At 41.5% G+C, this 17,760-nt stretch overlaps 2 protein-coding genes and 3 non-coding genes across 7 annotated transcripts in view; 3 read left to right on the plus strand and 2 right to left on the minus strand.

Annotated features, from left to right (window-relative positions):
• The window catches only part of Ubtd1 (ubiquitin domain containing 1), a 57,388-nt gene extending 57,192 nt beyond the window's left edge, over positions 1 to 196 (minus strand). The window contains exon 1 of the mRNA XM_074078602.1: positions 58 to 196. The gene's annotated coding sequence lies outside the window, so the exon portion shown is untranslated. The remainder of the gene's footprint in view (positions 1 to 57) is intronic.
• Positions 196 to 17,760, plus strand: part of Mms19 (MMS19 homolog, cytosolic iron-sulfur assembly component) — a 29,953-nt gene continuing 12,388 nt past the window's right edge. For all 3 annotated transcript variants that reach the window (XM_020177720.2, XM_020177721.2, XM_020177722.2), the window contains exons 1-8: positions 196 to 326; positions 9,761 to 9,809; positions 12,152 to 12,252; positions 12,963 to 13,048; positions 13,509 to 13,583; positions 14,239 to 14,308; positions 14,682 to 14,810; positions 14,898 to 14,959. In XM_020177720.2, the coding sequence (XP_020033309.2) occupies positions 215 to 326; positions 9,761 to 9,809; positions 12,152 to 12,252; positions 12,963 to 13,048; positions 13,509 to 13,583; positions 14,239 to 14,308; positions 14,682 to 14,810; positions 14,898 to 14,959 (684 nt within the window). In that variant the 5' untranslated portion in view covers positions 196 to 214. The remainder of the gene's footprint in view (positions 327 to 9,760; positions 9,810 to 12,151; positions 12,253 to 12,962; positions 13,049 to 13,508; positions 13,584 to 14,238; positions 14,309 to 14,681; positions 14,811 to 14,897; positions 14,960 to 17,760) is intronic.
• LOC141425157 (U6 spliceosomal RNA) lies at positions 4,089 to 4,195 on the minus strand. Its single transcript, XR_012450249.1, has one exon. It is a non-coding gene; the product is annotated as a U6 spliceosomal RNA (small nuclear RNA).
• LOC141425378 (small Cajal body-specific RNA 14) lies at positions 6,324 to 6,440 on the plus strand. Its single transcript, XR_012450429.1, has one exon.
• Positions 13,270 to 13,373, plus strand: LOC141425199 (U6 spliceosomal RNA). Its single transcript, XR_012450288.1, has one exon. It is a non-coding gene; the product is annotated as a U6 spliceosomal RNA (small nuclear RNA).

A 17,760-nucleotide genomic window follows, 5' to 3' on the forward strand; every position in this document is an offset into this window, starting at 1 on the left:
CTCCCTGCGCCGCGCCCCGACCTAGGCCCCGCCCCTCGGGGAGGGGCCGTCCAGTACCTCCTAGAACCGCCTGGCCAGGAACTGGCAGGCACGTGATCCAGGAGCGCCCCGCCCCTGAGGCCTTCGCCCAGCGATTGGCTCCGGAAGCGCGTGCGCGAAGAGGCCCATCTCGTGCTACCGCCTACTTCTCCTCCCACGTTCTCTGGCTCGCGTCATGGCTGCCGCCGCCGCTGTGGAGGCGGCGGCGTCTTCAGGCGCCCTGTGGAGCCTCGTGCAAGACTTCGTCATAGGTCAGCAGGAGAGTCCCGCTGACCAGGTGGCTGCAGGTACGCCAGGCAGCGCCGTGAGACTTTCGCAGGGACCGCACCGGAGGGAGCGGCCTGAGCACTAGCGCGGGGCGGGAAGGGAGTGAGGAGGCAGAGGTGACTTTTGAGAGCTTGTTTTCCGGGTGTTTGGTGAGCACCCCGTGCTTAACAAGTTGGAGAGTCACTTGCATTTTCCTTAAAGTTTCTTTTACGCTCCCTCTAGTCCGTAGAGAATCACTAACATTTCACAGGAAACTGAGGCCCAGCAAAGTCAGAGACTTGCCCAGGACTACGGATCCGGCAGGAAGGGGAGCTGGGCTCGGGAGTCGGGAGCTCAGGTCGGAAGCAGGTGCTCTCGCGGCGAGGGCGCGTGGTTTGTTGACGTGGGAAGATGCGTGCTCGCGGACATCAGCTGTGGACGCCAGACATCCTAGTCCGCGGCCCGGCTCTCTGACTGGCTGTAATTGGAGGGAGGAGGGGAGGAGCCAGTGGGAGGGATGGAGATGTTCTGGTATGCTTGTTGTTTGACTTTCTCTTACCTTCCCAGATCTCCCTTTTACTGGTTTTACCAGTTCAGGACTGTCTTAGTCCTGACAGTTTATCCAATATTTGAACAAAACAAATTTCAGGCTTCCATGGAATTCTGACTTACCTCTTTATTTGGAGGGGGGAGAGCTAAAAGGTTATTGAACGGTAGGAGGCCGTTAGAGTCAGGTATAAACAGTAGGATACAAAATAGGTACGGATGAGGGGCTTTTAAGTTTTAATTTTGGAAGTTTTGCGTACTTGGGGAGAAATAAAGGACGTGTTTTTCTTGCAAAGTGAACAGTTTAACTTCTAGGATATGTGAGAAGTGAATAGTGAATCTGATAGAAATACAATACTCTGGTCCTTAGCAATATTTCACTGTCATATTTCTCCAAACAAAATGAAAAGCAATAGGTACATAAATGCAAATTACATCCCGTGTTCACCTGGACCTTTCATTCCAGGCAGCCACCTTTATTCCCTATTTCCTGAGTGCTTTCCTTCCAGGTCCCCTCTACTAGCTCTGTCTAAATCCAAGTTGGACCTCTGAATCAAGGCCTATCTTTTCTTTTTTGCGGGGTGGTTCTGGGATTTGACCTTAGGACCTCGAACTTGGTAGGCAGGTGCTCTACCACTTGAGCCACGCTCCCAACCCTTCAAGGCCCATCTTGAGTGGCCCTCTCCCCCAGAATTTCCTGATTACCTCACCCAGACAACATGCCACTTTGGAATGTTTATAATATTTATTTCTCAACTGGTCATGTACTTATTAGCAAATTTGTTTAGTAACTATGTCTGTATACATCTCCACATTCCCACCCTCCCGTGTCTCCCACCAGTGTATTCTGGAACTAGCCTAAGTAGGTACACAGTAGAAATTGCTTGTGCCAATGGAGTTAGAGATGTTAAGGAAGAATCTGTGGAGTTTGAGGTTGAGCTAGTTATAGTTATAGGACTTGAAGGAAAGTGAAGACTCCACATCATAATTCCAAATTTCTGAACATACCAAATTTAGAGGTAGTGAATGTAATTTTTTTCCTGTTATTTGGATTTTCCTTCATTTCAGTCTTTACTAGTTTGTATTAGCCCACATTTTTGATTGCCTGGGAGACCATTGTTCCTGAAGTGAAAAAAAAGTCGTTAAAGAAGAGTAAAACAGTTTGCAAAAATGTGTGTGGCATCTTCAGCAGAAGGGGCATTTAAGAGTCTGATTAGGACCTAGTCCTGAGGGATTCCTCACTCCATCTACCCACACTACCCTCTGCCCTCACTGCCTTGGGCTGCCACTCCAGATTCTCAAGAGGCTTCGGCTCCATCAGACAGAGATCTAATTGTACCTTCTAGGTCAGTGACCTCATAAATACTCCTTTGATTTTTCTGTGTTCCACATGAACTACTGGCATGCTGAGGAAAACGTGGGGAGTTAGGAAGTGCTAGTAAGTCCATTTCTAGAAAGCACATCTTCAATGGGATAGGAAAACTTAGGCCTGCCTATAAAGGGAAAGGAACTTACTGTTTCCTTAATGCTAGGGAGTCTACCTTTGGGGACATTAACTCTTTTATTAGCTTCTTTCATCCCAGGAGTCCCAACCGCGTAATTGATAGTATTTCCAGGTAATCTGGTTTTCATTTGGGAAAACTTAAAGTGCTAAAATAATCACCCAGTCCCACCAAAAAAAGTAATAATCATTTAAAGTTAGTAACCCATGGTCCATAAACCCAGGAATTTTACTTCTTTCGTTAATTCAATTTCTATTTATATCACTGTGGTAACAGTGAATTGTGATACTGTAATTGTTTTAAAAGTCTTTCTACCCCAACAGACTGTAGGCTCCTTAAAAGCTCCCTGTCTGCCTTAAGCCCTAACACAATACCTAACATAACATATTCAATAAATGTGGCATGAAAACAAGCACATAACTTTTTAAAAGAAGTATGGAGGGAATACAAAAGAGGAAGGAAATGATTCTGTTTTGAAGAATCCTAGAAGCCTTTACAAGCATTGACACTTGAGCCATTCCACCAGTCTTTTTTTGTGTTGGTTATAATCTCGTGAACTATTTGCCCAGGCTGAGTTTCGAACTATGCTCCTTCTGATCTCTGCCTCCAGAGTAGTTAGGGTTATAAGCGTGAGCCACTGGCGCCAGGGTTGAGCTGGCTTTAAAGGAAGAATGAAAATTCCTCAGACAAGGGCAGTAAAGGGGGATTTCAAACCAAAGGATTATGTTTCCAGGCTTACAAATATGGAAGGCTTTGACATGTCAGCATTTCACGATGAAAGATGAGACTAAAGGGAATTTAGGGTCTAAATTTTGAAGGCCCTCATGCCAGTCAGGTTGTAGGCAATAAGGGGCAAATGGAGATTGATAAGAAAGTAATGTGTATTTCAGGGATATAATTCCAGATAAAGTATGAAATATTGGGAAGCTTTTTTTTTTTCTTCATATGTGCATACAATGTTTGGGTCATCTCTCCCCCCTTTTCCCCGCCCCTTCCCTTCCTTCCCCCCCCACCCCCTCGCTACCAGGCAGAAACTATTTTGCCCTTAAGTCTAATTTTGTTGAAGAGAGAGTATAAACAGTAATAGGAAGGACCAAGGGTTTTTGCTAGTTGAGATAAGGATAGCTATACAGGGAGTTGACTCGAATTGCTTTCCTGTATATACGTGTTAAATTTTAAATTAATTCTTCTCAAACTAACCTTTTCTCTGGTTCCTGGTCCCCTTTTCCTATTGGCCTCTGTCACTTTAAAGTTTCTGCATTAGTTCCTTTGCATTGAGGACATCAAATGCTATCTTGGTTTTTTGTTTTTTTTGGGTTTCTTGTCTATCCTCATACCTCCCTTGTGTGCTCTCGCCTCATCATGTGATCAAAGTCCAATCCCCTTATTGTGTTTGCCCTTGATCTAAAGTCCGCATATGAGAGAGAACATACGATTTTTGGTCTTCTGGGCCTGGCTAACGTTGCTCAGGATGATGTTCTCCAGTTCCATCCGTTTACCTGCAAATGATAAGATTTCATTCTTCTTCATGGCTGCATAGAATTCCATTGTGTATAAATACCACATTTTCTTAATCCATTCATCAATAGTGGGGCATCTTGGCTGTTTCCATAACTTGGCTATTGTGAATAGTGCTGTAATAAACATGAGTGTGCAGGTGCCTCTGGAGTAACCTGTGATGCATGCCTTTGGGTATATCCCCAAGAGTGGTATTCCTGGGTTATATGGCAGATCTGTGTTTAGATTTTTTTTTTTTTTAATATGAAACGCTTCATGAATTTGCATGTCGTCCTTGCACAGGGGCCATGCTAACCTTCTCTGTATCATTCCAATTTTAGTATATGTGCTTCCAAAGGGAGCACAAGCTTTTCTCTTTTTTAGGCAAAATGCAACACTTTTAACCATTTTATGTGAACAATTCAGTGGCTTTTTGTATATTCAGAATGTTCTACAACAGTCTAAAACTTCAAGAATGTTTTTATGATCCCCTCAAAAAATGGAAGGCTTGAAGCTGGGTATGGTGGTCTACTCTTGTAATGCTGCAAAAAAGTGGAAGGTCTTTTGAAGACAGTCACTGTATAGTCTCGTTACAGGGATGAAAAGGAAGAATCAGGTGGTAGAGTGCTTGTCTAGTAAGTGGGAGGTCCTTAGTTCAACCCCTAGTACTGCCCAAAAAAAAAATTTTTTTTTTTTCTCTAAAATGCCATTGCTGCATTAATTCAAAATGGGGCCAGGCACCAGTGACTCACCCCTGTAATCCTAGCTACTAAGGAGGCAGAGATCAGTAGGATTGTGATTCAAAGCCAGCCCAGGCAGATAGTTCAAGAGACCCTATCTCAAAAAAAACCCAACACAAAAAACAGGGCTGGTGGAGTGGCTCAAAGTGTAGGCCCTGAGTTCAAACCTCTGTCCCACAAAAAAAAAAAAAAAAAAAAAAAACCCAAATAGGGGATCCTTGTGAAAGTTGTAAAGACTCTAACACGGACATATTGGGTTCATGCACATATTGGGATGCAAGGAATCACATGCAAATGGATGCTTCTTTGTAGTACTAAAGCATCCGGTTTCACACTGATGTATGTTGGATGCTAAAGAAGTAATTTTCAATTACAAAGTTTGAGGGAAACTCTGAGTGTGAATTGACTAGTGGAGGGCATTATAGAATGTTCTCTGCCAATGAAAACATTCCATACCTTTGTTGGGTCATTCACCAGGTGTATACTTTTGGTAACACCAAACTTTATACCAAATATCTTTGCAATTTACTCTATGTAAATTTCACCTCTGTGTGGGGGGGGGTGGGGAGGGAGGGATTGGACTCAGGGTTCCACACATACACTAAGCTCTACCACTGACACCTCCAGCTCCTACCTCATTTTTTTTTAACATAAAAACATAGATACAGGTGGGTATAGTGGTACACTCTTGTAGTCCTAATCCTCAGCATTCAGGGTGCTGAAGCAGGAGGATTGGGAGTTCAAGACCAGTGTGGGCTACACAGTGAGACATGTCTCAAAATTTTTTAAAAGTTCAAGTGGTGGAGTGCTTGCCTAGCAAGTAGGAGGCCCTGAGTTCAAACCCCACTACCACCAAAAAATTGTTAACTGAGACTATCAGATAGGTCTTTGACTTATAAATTTTAAAGTATTTTCAAAGATAGGCTGTAGGCCAGCATCCACAGAGGATTTTGATGGTGTTGCTGAAGAAAAACAATTCAGTGATGTCCTTTGCTATTAACAGTAATCAGTCCCTATGGTTTCCTGAGTATAATTGCTAATTCCTTCTGTGATTGCTGCTGGAATTAGCTTTTAGACAGGTTTATTCAGCAGAGTTTTGTAGGCTGTAGGCCAGGGAAATCCAAGAAAATACCATTTTCTACTCACTCAAAGGGAACAATGTTCTTTTATGGTTTGTAAGCAGAAATAGGTATTTCTCTTCATGAAAGTATTGCACTTAAGGAATTGGGCATGGAACACAGCTATTAGTTTCTTGGTTTGTTTGTCCTGTGAGCCTGACTGTTGCCTAAGCACTTCCCCCACCCTACAGCCTACTCATTTTTTTCCTTCTCAGGAGCTGGGGCAGCAGCTGGGCTTCCACGTCCTGGCACAAGTAGGGCTAAGAGTGCCTGATGTCTAAATTGGTGCCAGTCACAAGCTATGAATCCTCACTGGAGCTCTCCTATCCTCAGGCTGGTTGGACTTCATAACTCTGGTACCAGAGTAAGCAAGCCCAGCTCAGCTGACAACTGTTGGTCTGAGACTAGAGACTTAAGAGCGCCTGGAAGTTTACAAGTTTGTTCTCAAGTCCTTTCTACTTTTTCCTCTTAGCAAGAGGTGACTAGTTAAGATCCTACATTTAGAAGTAGGTGAGTTAGGAATCCAGAATAGGCTGCTGGCAGTAATTTCCTTATTACCACACCTTCATTAGCTAGAACTCCTTCTATATTAACTGAGCCCTTATGAAGATAACCTTTTACTCTTTATTTCCCCCATGAAAATAGAAGCTACTTACAGTGCAACCATAGACATCATATACATCAAAACAGATGGTTCCTATAGACAGGGTCTATATAGTTATCAGATTTTCTGTGTGATGGCTCCGTACATATTTGAGAGAAAAAGAAAATAGAAACTAAGAAGCTTCTGTTAGGTCTGTGTTTTGCTCTTCTGCTGCTAAAATTGTTGAGTAATATATTTACCTGATGCAATATTCAAAAGGTACAAGAGGACACAGTGTGAAGTCTCCCTTCCATACCAAAATGGGAATGTAGACTGTGGCAAATGAATCTAACCATATCACTAGTTTGCGACACATTCTCAGTTGAAGGGGGCTGGAGGGAAAGAGCTGACCTAAGTGACTTTGGAAAAACAATATTTTGTCTGGAAACTGTAAGGCTAAAGATAGTTTTGTACAGAATCACAGTATTCTGCTTATAGATTTCTTTCTCAGGGGGATTAACAATTCTGAAAATAATTTATAACTATACCAGGGTTGAACAAATAATAAATGTAGACAGTGGGAACCAGTTTTTTTCATTGTCAGAGAAAGAAATTACAAATAAAGAGGAAGGCTAGAATGAACCCTATAGCACTGAATTGCATTTGGAGACTTCAGTGTGGTCTTATTTAGTTTAATATATATGGGTAGATACCAAAGTAGTGATAGATGGTTGTGTAACATGGGTTAGAATACATGCATATATTTCCCTGCTCTCTGCAGAGAGGTCCTAAAAGCTGTATCATCAATGGGCTACAGCAGCCAGTCAAAAGCTCAGTGGATAAGAAGGGGGAATAATGTGAGCAACAAAAGAAACTTTTATTTATTGGATACTAATAAATTGGATTGTATTTACTGGATTATAACCCAAGGTATAAAAATACATGAGTCTACACTGATACAATGGTAACTGAATTCTCTTTATAGAAGAATTCCAAATGATACAGGTAGATATTCTCCCTCCAGGAGGTAGAGCTTAATCTTCCCCTCCTCCTTGAGTCGGGGCTAGATGTCAAAGAGTGCCAGGCCCAGTGCCCATGACTTGTGCCTACAGTCCTAGCTACGTAGGAAACTGAGATCCAGAGGCCAGCTCAGGCAAATAGTTCATAAGACCTCATGTCTAAATAACCAAAGCGCCAGGCACTCATGTTCATGCCTGTAATCCTAGCTACTTAAGAGGCAAAGATCAGGAGGATCACAGTTCAAAGCCAGCCCTGGACAAATAGTTTGAGAAACCCTGTCTCGAAAAAACCATCACAAAAAAAAGTGCTGGCAGAGTGGCTCAAGCAGTAAGAGTGCCTGCCTAGCGAACTTGAGGCCCAGAGTTCAAACCCCAGTGCCACCAAAAAAGAAGTAATAACCAGAACAAAATTAACCTGGAGGTGTGGCTCAAGCAGTAGACTGCCTACTTTGCAATCATGAAGCCCCAGTTCAAATCCCAGTCTCACCAAAAAAAGAAAAAGAAAAGAGAGTGCCAGAAAGGGAAAAATAGTAACTGTATAGTTCAGACACCAGAAAGATGTACCTTAACCAAGTGATCAAAGTTAACACTACCATGTGGTAAGTCGTGTAGATAATTTGTACTTCTGATGTCAAATGAGGAAAAGAGTACTTCTGTGATACTATTCTCAAAAACCTTTAACCCTTGTCTAACATGAGGAAAGCATCAAACCCAAATGCAAAGACATTTTATAAAGTAATTGTTTATCAAGGTCACGAAAAGAAGGAAAACTAAGACTTTCTCAGACCAGAAGATTTCACAGTTGCTAATTGCAATGTGATATCTTTAATTAGATTCTGGAACAGAAAAGTGGTATCAGTAGGAAAACTAGTGAAACCTGAATAATGTCTAGAGTTTAGTTAATAGTCCTGTGCCAACTCTTATCTCCTAGTTTTGACAAATGTGTATAGTTTTTAAAATTTACCATGTAAGGTGTTAACTCTGTATTGTCTTTGCAATTTAAACATCTACTTCTGACCAAACAGGGTAGCAGCATGCCTGTAATCCCAGCACTAGGAAGGCTGAGGCAGACTCTCAAGTTCAAGGCCAACCTGGGCTGTATAGTGAGACCCTGTCTTTAAAAAAATAAAAAATATATAAGAGGGGGCTGGAGGCATTGTTCAAGTGGTATAGCTCCTGCCTAGCAAGTGTTAGGCCCTGAGTTCAAACTCCAGTACTGTCTCTTCCCCCACCCCAAACAAAAAGAAAAAAAAAAAAGTCCAGACACTTGTGACTCACCCCTGTAATCCTAGCTACTTGGAAGGCTGAGATTGGAAGGATGTGGTTCAACATCAACCTAAGCAAATAGTTCAAGAGACCCTGTCTCCAAAAATAACCAGAACAAAACAAACTGGAAGTGGATCTAAGCAGTAGAGCACGTGCTTTGCAAGTGTAAAGTCCCACCAAAAAAAGGAGGTGGGGAGGGGAAAGTCTCAACCCTAGCTAATCATTCTTTCCCTGGAGCAGTCAAGGTTATTGTTTTCTGCTATGTCTTCCACAGATATAAATAAAAACAAATTTCTTCCCTCTAAAAAGCAATGCTATCCACATACCATATAAGCTATTTATGTCCAGTTCTGCTTTTACATCTGATCCTATTATCAGTATGCATATCGCTTCTTCAGTCTTATTTCCAAATCTTGGCTATTATGAATAATGCTTCAGTAAACATGAAAATGCAGACATTATTTCTTTTGGATATGTACAGAGTGGGATTTTTGGATCATGTGGTAGTTCTATTTTTAATTTTTTGAGGAATCTCCACATTGTTTTCTGTAATGACTGTACCAACTTACAACAATGTATACAGATTCCCTTTTCTCTACATTCTGATAGCTATCCTTCCCAATATGAGGTCATGTCACACAAAGGCTTAATTGAAAGTTTTTGGAGTGACATCTTATGCCTTTTTTTGCAAATTTATATCTAGGTATTTTCTCTGTCCACTTTTTTTCTATTATAAGTAGGATGTTTTTTTCCTTTATGTCATTTTATAGGCTATTGTGTGTATATGTGTGTGAAGGTTTTTAATTTTGTAGTATTAATTTCGTAAGCAGCCACCTTAATAAATTTTCTTTTAGATATTCCAGATATGCAATCACATCATTTACTGATGTTATATTTACTTCCCTTTCAGCTTTTTTTTTTTTTTTTTTTGGTGGCACTGGAGTTTGAACTCAGAAGCCTCAACAGTTGCTAGTCAAGGGGCCACTCTGCTAGCCCCCTTTTCAGCTTTTTTTCCCTCCAGTTTTTATACTTGAAGCTGCATATCTGAAGCGTTGCAGTAATGCTTATCTAGGAAGGATTCTTGGCAAATACAGTGGCCCTCATAGTACAAAAGCTAGGGTACTAGGCAGGAAACACTAGTAATTAGAGCCATTGAACCCTGTTGTTTTTTGTTTTCATAATTTCTTTCTTTTGTTTTCTCTAGATGTGAAATCTGGCAGCTATACAGTGTTACAAGTGGTGGAAGCCCTTGGGTAAGAGCCACTGTTCTAGAATGTTCTCTTGCCTCTCAAAAAGTTACTTTTGTGTATTGCTGCTTTCCTGGAACTTGAATTTCTCCTGTAGCCCAAAACCCCTGTGCATACCAGTACCTCAGTCAAAGCCTATCTTTGAATTACTTCACTTCAAAAAGGTCTCTTGTTGCTTGGCTGAGACTACTTTGTGTGTGTGTCTTTGTGGTACTGGTGTTTGAACTCAGGGCCTCACACTTGCTTAATCAGGCACTCTACCACTTGAGCCACTCCTCTAGCCCTGTTTTGTGTTGGTTATTTTCAAGGTAGGGTCTTGAAAACTATTTGCCCAGGCTAGCTTTGAACCACCATTCTCTTGATCTCTGCCTCCTGAGCAAGTAAGATTACTGGTTCTCTATGGCCGAGGCTTATTAAGGTAATATTTGGGAACATACAACAGTAGGCCACTTCAGCTCCTGGCTTAGCCCACAGCTTTGGAGTGAGGTGAGTGGTTAAAGGCCATCCAGTGTTGTTAGTTAGAACTGGGATTCCTCATACACTTCCTTCAGCTCACCCAACCACTAGGATTCTAGTCAGCCCATCCTGACTCACACAAGCTGTGGGCTCTGTCTGGGGAGTGGGCAGGAGACTGACCCTGTTCCAGATTTCCACTAAGGAAAAAGTCTTGGAGAAACAGCTGAAAGATCAGTATTATTATAATCTGGGGTTGAAAGCACCAGAGAAAATATGTGCTTATCATCTAAGATTTGCTTTCCTCATATATCATACTTAGTAGACCACTTAAATTGACAAGTCTTATTAGTAAGGGTTGTTAACAGCTAGCATATCTTCTAAAACAATGGAAACTAGAAAATTGGTGGAAATTTAAAAACTGAAGTCACTGCTATATATCTCTCTCACAGACCAATTAGCACCCTTCCCCTTTCTCCCTTCTTCCCAGCCCCTGGCAGTCAATATGAATTTTCCCGTTTTGGAAACTTTCATATATATATAATCATGGACTCTGTGACCGTTCTTTTTTTTGGTGGTACTGGGGTCTGAATTCAACCTGCTTTATTTTATTTTATTTTTTATTTTTAAATTAACATACATTAATAATACAAGGGGATTTCATTGTGATAATTTCATACATGCATACACTGTACCTTGAACATGCTCACCTTTGCCATTAATATTTCTATTCCACCTCCCCATTTTTCAAACAGGGTTTGGTGGTTTTCATTATGTTCTCTTCATATACACATATACATATATATGGCATACTTGATCCTCTTTACCCCTCAGTACTACTTTATTTTTCAGGTAGTTTGTAGCTTTTGTCTAGGGCCTGCCTCAGACCAAGATCCCCCTACTTCACTTTTGGTGTAGCTGGGTTAACAGGAGTTGTGCCACCATGGCTGGTTACCTTTGCTTTCACTAAGCATGCTTTCAAGGTTTATCTATGTTGCAGTATATATGATTTCTACATTTATTTGCTTGCTGAATAATATCCCATAGTATAGATGGCCAACATTTTTGTTTAGCTGTTGATCAGTTAACAGACATCTAGATTGTTTCCACTTTTTGACTATTGTGAAAAATGTTGCTATGAGCATTTGTGTGCCTTACTCCATTTATAAATGCTGTAAATTAACAGTTCTCTACAGAAACCTTTATGCAAGTTTCTATCCTAGGGATCCTGTCAGGAGCGATCTTATTTTTGACCCATTATATATACCTTTATCCTTGAGGTTAGTGTAAGTCTTATGGCCAGCTCCATATCAATATTCTTACATACTTAAAAACTTTAACCTGACCATCTTTGTAAAACTTCTTTTAAAATCCCATTTACAACATTTTGGGGGTTTTTTGTGTTGTGTTTCCTCCATCCCCACAACCTTGGTGGTTGCTCTCAGTATTTTTTCCTTAATCAGGAATTTATAAAAATATGTCTATTCTTCTCCTGTTTTGGTACAAGCTGCAGCTGCCAATCATCTCCTAAGCCCTGAAATAGCTACTAAGCCCAGTTTCAGAGAAATGTCACAATCATACCTCTGGGGAGAAAGAGTAAGCACAATGTCCCATCTGATGCCAATCTGGGAGTGCCTGAAGACAGAATCTTCTGTTAGTCGTGGTGTCACATGTGCCTCTAATGATGCCAGATCAGTCTGGGGATCAGTTCTACAGGCTTCCGTCCTTACTTGTATCTGTAATGCTATTACCTCAGGAGCACCTTCCTGGGCTATTTTTTCTTTTAGCAGGAGATGGCTCTGCTCCCATGCCTAGGGGGGTGAGTGTGACTAACTGCAAAATATTTATTCCTTCAGAAGTTTGAACTGATTAATAGTAGACTCTGTGTCTTCCAGGTCCTCTCTGGAGAATCCAGAACCCAGAACTCGGGCACGAGGGATCCAGCTATTGTCACAGGTGCTTCTCCAGTGTCACCCCTTGCTCCTGGAAAAGGAAGGTACTGGCATTACTAGGGGGAATGTATTTCCACATTGTTAAGCCAAGGCCTCCCATGTCTATTCAAGCCAGTTTATAGGGAAGAAGGATATAGTGTATCTATAAACTACTAATTCAGGTCTCTATTCTTGGCAGAGATTTAAATTGAGATGTAAAACATTTGGATTCCAAATACAGTCTTAGATAATTTTTTCAGTGTTATCTCAGCAGTAGTTTTGAGTAGTAGCAACAGAAATCATGTCCCTTAAATCCATAATACTATCTCTGGCTCTTTAAGAAAAAGTTTGCAAGCCCTGGGTTTAATCTCTCCGGTACCAAAAAAAAAAAAAAAAAAAATTTTTTTTTAAGGGCTGCAGGTAAAACTTAGTGGTGGCTTTTGAGGCTCTTGCATTCAGTCTCCAGCACCAAAATAAAAAACAAAAGAAAACAGTCATAAACCCCAGTTCTATGGAGGGACAGTTCAGGAGCTGAGAATGGGTTTTTCTGTGGATTTACGTGAGAATGGGTAATAAGAGGTAATCCCCTATTTTGCTGACTCATTAAGTCAAAGTATAATCAAATGGGAGGGCATGGAATATATCTCTTGGTAAAGGAGAAAAATTGTAATGAAACCCACCCAAACTGGAATAGCCTTACAGACTTAGGGACGGGCGTAGCTGGTGAGTTCTCTTCATGCCTACGTAAACTAATGGCCAAATCTGGTTTGTGCAGTGGTACACCTGATCCTGTTCTATGAGAACCGGCTGAAGGACCATCATCTTGTGATCCCATCTGTCCTTCAGGGTTTGAGGGCGCTTGTGAGTTTTCCTTTTCATTGTGTAACTGTTCATCAGAGCCCTTGCTCAGTTCTCTCCTTGCTCTTGGGGGTGAGGCTTCACATGCAGAAGGACAGAGGCCCAAATGTAGGACTAAGTTAGTGTTGGCCAGCTCTACTTCTTATTCTGGAGGGTGAAAGTACCCTTTGGGAGACTGGAATTCAACTGAACTCCACCTAGAGCTCACCTAGAGAAAGTTCCTCATGCTCGCTTCAGCAGCACATATGCAAAAATTGGAACAATACAGAGATTAGCATGGCCCCTATGCAAGGATGACATACAAAACCATGAAACATTCCATGTGAATGTTCCTCACTATTAGCACTTTTTCCTGAACTAGGATGTCGTGATTCCCACTAAAGCTAACTAGGCCCATTGTAGGGTTGTGTCTTGGCAGTGCTATAATTCCCTGAGTGTTCACATATCTTCCCTTCTCCTCCAGAGCCTGTGTGTGGCCCTGCCCCCAGGGCTGGCCGTCTCTGTGCTTAAAGCCATCTTCCAGGAGGTGCATGTACAAGTAAGTGATTATAGACACATTGGTATTCTTCTGCCTCCTACTCTTAACACAACTAGAATTAGAAGACAAAACATAATGCCATCTAAGTTTTGAGCACTTTCAGGTTTTATGACCAGGTTATGTATTAGTTTTCCTGTTGGGTAAGAAGGATGCATGACATTATATTTGACCTGTGTCCTCTTCCACCTAGAGAAAGTAAGGCATGTATGAGATAGGTTTGGGCTATTGGTTTTACTGCTCTGCTGCTAAGTCAATAGCCATAACCTCTCTCTTCAGTTCCTTTTAGGTTGATCTTATTCTGGCATAAAGAGAATTATCAAACTGGGTGCTAGTGGCTCACTCCTGTAATCCTAGCTACTTGAAAGGCTGAGGTCAGGTGGATTGTGGTTCGAGGCCAGTCTGGGCAAAAAATTTGAGAGACCTCATCTCCAAACTAACCAGAGGTGTGGACTGGACGTGTGGCTCAAGCAGGAGAGCACCTGTTTTGCAGGCGCAAAGCCCAGAGTTCAAACCCCTCCCACCAAAAAAAACGAAAGAAAGAAAGAAAAACAGAGAGAATTGTCCACTTAGAGATTTGTGAAGCAGGAAGTAGTATCAGCTGAAGTATTCTTTGAGCACTTGCTTCACTTATTTCCTTTCTCCCCTACCCCCAAAGTCTCTGCCACAGGTGGACCGACACATAGTCTACAGTATCATCACCAACTTTATGCAAACCCGGGAAGAAGGTAAGAGGGCTTTCTGGAAAATCTGAAGAGTAAGCACATGCTACTGCTACCTTTTTTCCCCATTAGTAGAATGCATCTTAGCCTGGGGGTCATGTAGAAGTGGTTCTCTTAAGAGATGATGATAAAGGGAAACCAGGGGTCCACTTTTCCCCAGTGTAGTAAAGATTTTAAATTCTTGCCTCTGTAACAATATATAGATATTGTTGCATAATCTCTTCACTGTACTTCTCTGGGAATAAAAAACCCAAAAAGGTCTGCTCTGCCAGGCAGGAAAGGGGAACAGATAATAGCAGAAAGAGAATGCAGGCCTAATGGGAGAAAGCCCAGCTTTCTATCCCATGGGATAGTAATGACTTTGTTCTTTCCTTCCCAGAGCTAAAGGGCCTAGGAGCTGACTTCACATTTGGCTTCATCCAGGTGATGGATGGGGAAAAGGATCCACGTAATCTTCTGGTGGCTTTCCGAATCGTTCATGAACTCATCTCCAGAGAGTATAGCCTGGGTATGTCTTGGTAACAATAAATTAGCTGGTTGAGGCATGTTAGGTGAATGAACCTAAGTCAACCTCATTCTTTCTCTGTTGCCACAGGACCCTTTGTAGAAGAGTTGTTTGAAGTGACCTCTTGTTATTTCCCTATTGATTTTACCCCTGTAAGTAACACCTTCATTCATTCATTCATTCATTCACACATTGAGTACCTCCTATTCTAGGCACTGAGCATACAAGTGAACAAAATAGACAATCTCTGGTTTTACATTTTAAAATCCTTGTGGATTTTTAATTTAGCAAACTGGAAAGTGGAGAAGCATTTGACACCAGAGGAAGGATTCAAATCAGCAGATGTTTGAGGAGGCTGTTTAAGTTCCTTAACAATGTACTTAGTGCGGAGGGCTATAGGATTATAAAACACGAGTCTCTGCCCTTACAGGTTGAAACTTTTTTCTTTTTATGGGATACTGTGGATCAAACTCCTGGCATTGCACTTGCTAGGTAGTGCTCTGCTACTTGAGCCATGCCCTGAGCCTGAAGCTTGAAACATTTAAGTAACAGTTTGAGGTTAGATGCCAAAGTAGGTGGTGCTATAAATCTGAGAGGACTATTTGAATATGAGCTAGAGTAAGCAGGAACTGACCTCCCAGATAAAATAGGATTTTGGTTGGTTTCTGAGGAATGCACAGGATTGATTCTGTAGTTTGAAAGGGTATCTCAACTGATAGAAACAAATTCATAGAACAAAAAAAAAACCACAATTGAGCTCAGCATATACAGAAAGTATTTACTCTGACCCGTTTTTTTTTCTCTTCAGTCCTGTGGTTTGAATTTAGGGCCTCCCACTTGCTAGGTAGATACTCTACCACTTGACCCACTTGGCCAGCCCTTTTATTTTGTTGGATATTTTTGAGATAAGGTCTCAAAAACTATTTACCCAGGCTGGCTTCGAACCACAATTCTCCTGACCTCTTTCTCCTGAGTAAGCTAGGATTACAAGCATGAGCCACCATTGCCCGGCTGCTCCGACCCTCTTGAGCCTTCCTCCAACTGTGCATTTGGTTTTCCTTCTTCCAAATACTAGGGTCTCATCACTGTGTAGGCTGCATGGTTATGTGTGCTGCAAGCATTAGTAATGTGGAAGAAGTAAAAGCAGTTCTATTGCAGCACACCAAACAACAGTTAAGGGACAGGGATATAGCTCAGTGATAGAGTACTTGCCTAATGTATACAAGGCCCTGGGTTTGATCTCCAGCATTGTAAGAAAAACTAAAAATAAAAAGTAAAGTCTTCTTTGTAGTAGCGATTACCTACCAGCTTATTTCAGGTGATGTCCTGTTGCTTGGGACCACTTCCCTCCTGAAATTCTTTTCATTTCTTTCATAATCAAAGCCTTATTTAAGTAGGTTCAGGAATTACTTGGGAGGATGAGATTGAGAGGATCTTGGTTCCAGGCCAGCCTGGACAGGGTGTTTGTGAAACATCTCCCTCTCTTCCAATGGAAAGGAGCTGGTCATGGTGGGATATGCCTGTCATCTCAGCTACAGTAGGAAGCATAAAATAGGAGGTCCAGGCCAGCCTAGAAAAAAAGGCAAGACCCTATCTCCCAAATAACCACAGCAATAAGGACTGCATGTGTGGCTCAAGTAGTAGAGTGCCTGCTATAATTCAGAAGAATTTATGCCTTTGAAATTTTGAAAGATCCTGGTTCAGCTACCAGGTTTTTCTGTTTTTACTTTGTAGGTTTTTTGTTTTATTTTGCCATACTAAGGATGTCTGTTTTCTGGTTTTTTTTTTTTTTTTTTTTTTTGAGACAAGAGTCTTGCTGTGTAGCTTAGGCTGACCTCAAACTCAAGATTCTATTGCCTGAGCCTCCCAAGTGCTGGGATTACAGGCAAAACAAAGTTAACAGATAATGATAGGAGAGTTTTCCTTAATGAAGCAGGATTTTTTCTGCACTCATGTTTTGAATTTCCAAGAATTTATTATGTTGATCTCTCATTTTTTATGGCATTCTGTTCTTTTTCTGGAATGGATTCCTCTCATGTCTCTTAAAAACATTAATGATGTATTACTTTTTAGTATTTCTTCTTCCTATATATAATCCAAGGTTTTTCAGTTTATTTTGGTAATCCTTGAGCATTTACAAATGTTTTAAAGTGAGGATTATAAAATCAAGTGGAAGCTCTGAGCACATGGGATGGGCTTGTTCAGTGTGAGCATCATAGCCGGGCTTGGGGGTATACCTGTAATCTCAGCTACTAAAGAGGTGAAGGCAGGGTGATCTCAAGTTGGAGGCTAAACCAGTCAAAGTTAGCAAGCTCCTATCTCAAAAACAAAAGGCCTAGGCCAGGTGTTGGTGGCTCACACCTGTAATCCTACCTACTTTAGAGACTGAGATCAGGAGGATCATGGTTTGAGGCCAGCCCAGGCAAACAGTTTGTGAGACCCCCATCTCCAAAATAGCCAGAGCAGGTGGGTACCAATGGCTCACACCTGTATTCCTAGGTAGAGATCAGGAGCCAGCTCCACGAGACCCTATCTTGAAAAAAACCCATTACAAAAATAGGGCTGGTAGAGTGGCTCAAGTAGTAGAGTGACTGCCTACCAAAAATAATTTTAAAAAATAACTATAGCAAATGGACCAAAGATGTGGCTCACAGGTAGAGTGTGTGCTCAAAGATAGAGCATCTGCTATGCAAGAGAAGCCCTGAGTTTAGAAAAACACCTTAGATCTGCCTATCAGGAGAAGTCTCATTATTAAACTGAAAATATCATTAGCGCTAGTACTGTTATCACAGACCTTCTCTTGGTGCAGTACCAAGGGCCTCCATTGTACTTTTTAAGAGTTTTGCTTACTCTAGAAAAGTAAATCTCCACATTCTGGTTAGGAGGGGCAGTCTAGGAGCTCAGATTCTTCACTAGCCCCACTTCAATTTAGAACTGTCAGTTTTAAAGCCTT

The sequence above is a fragment of the Castor canadensis genome, chromosome 7 (assembly GCF_047511655.1).
Source record: "Castor canadensis chromosome 7, mCasCan1.hap1v2, whole genome shotgun sequence".
In the NCBI taxonomy this organism is placed as follows: Eukaryota; Metazoa; Chordata; class Mammalia; order Rodentia; family Castoridae; genus Castor; species Castor canadensis.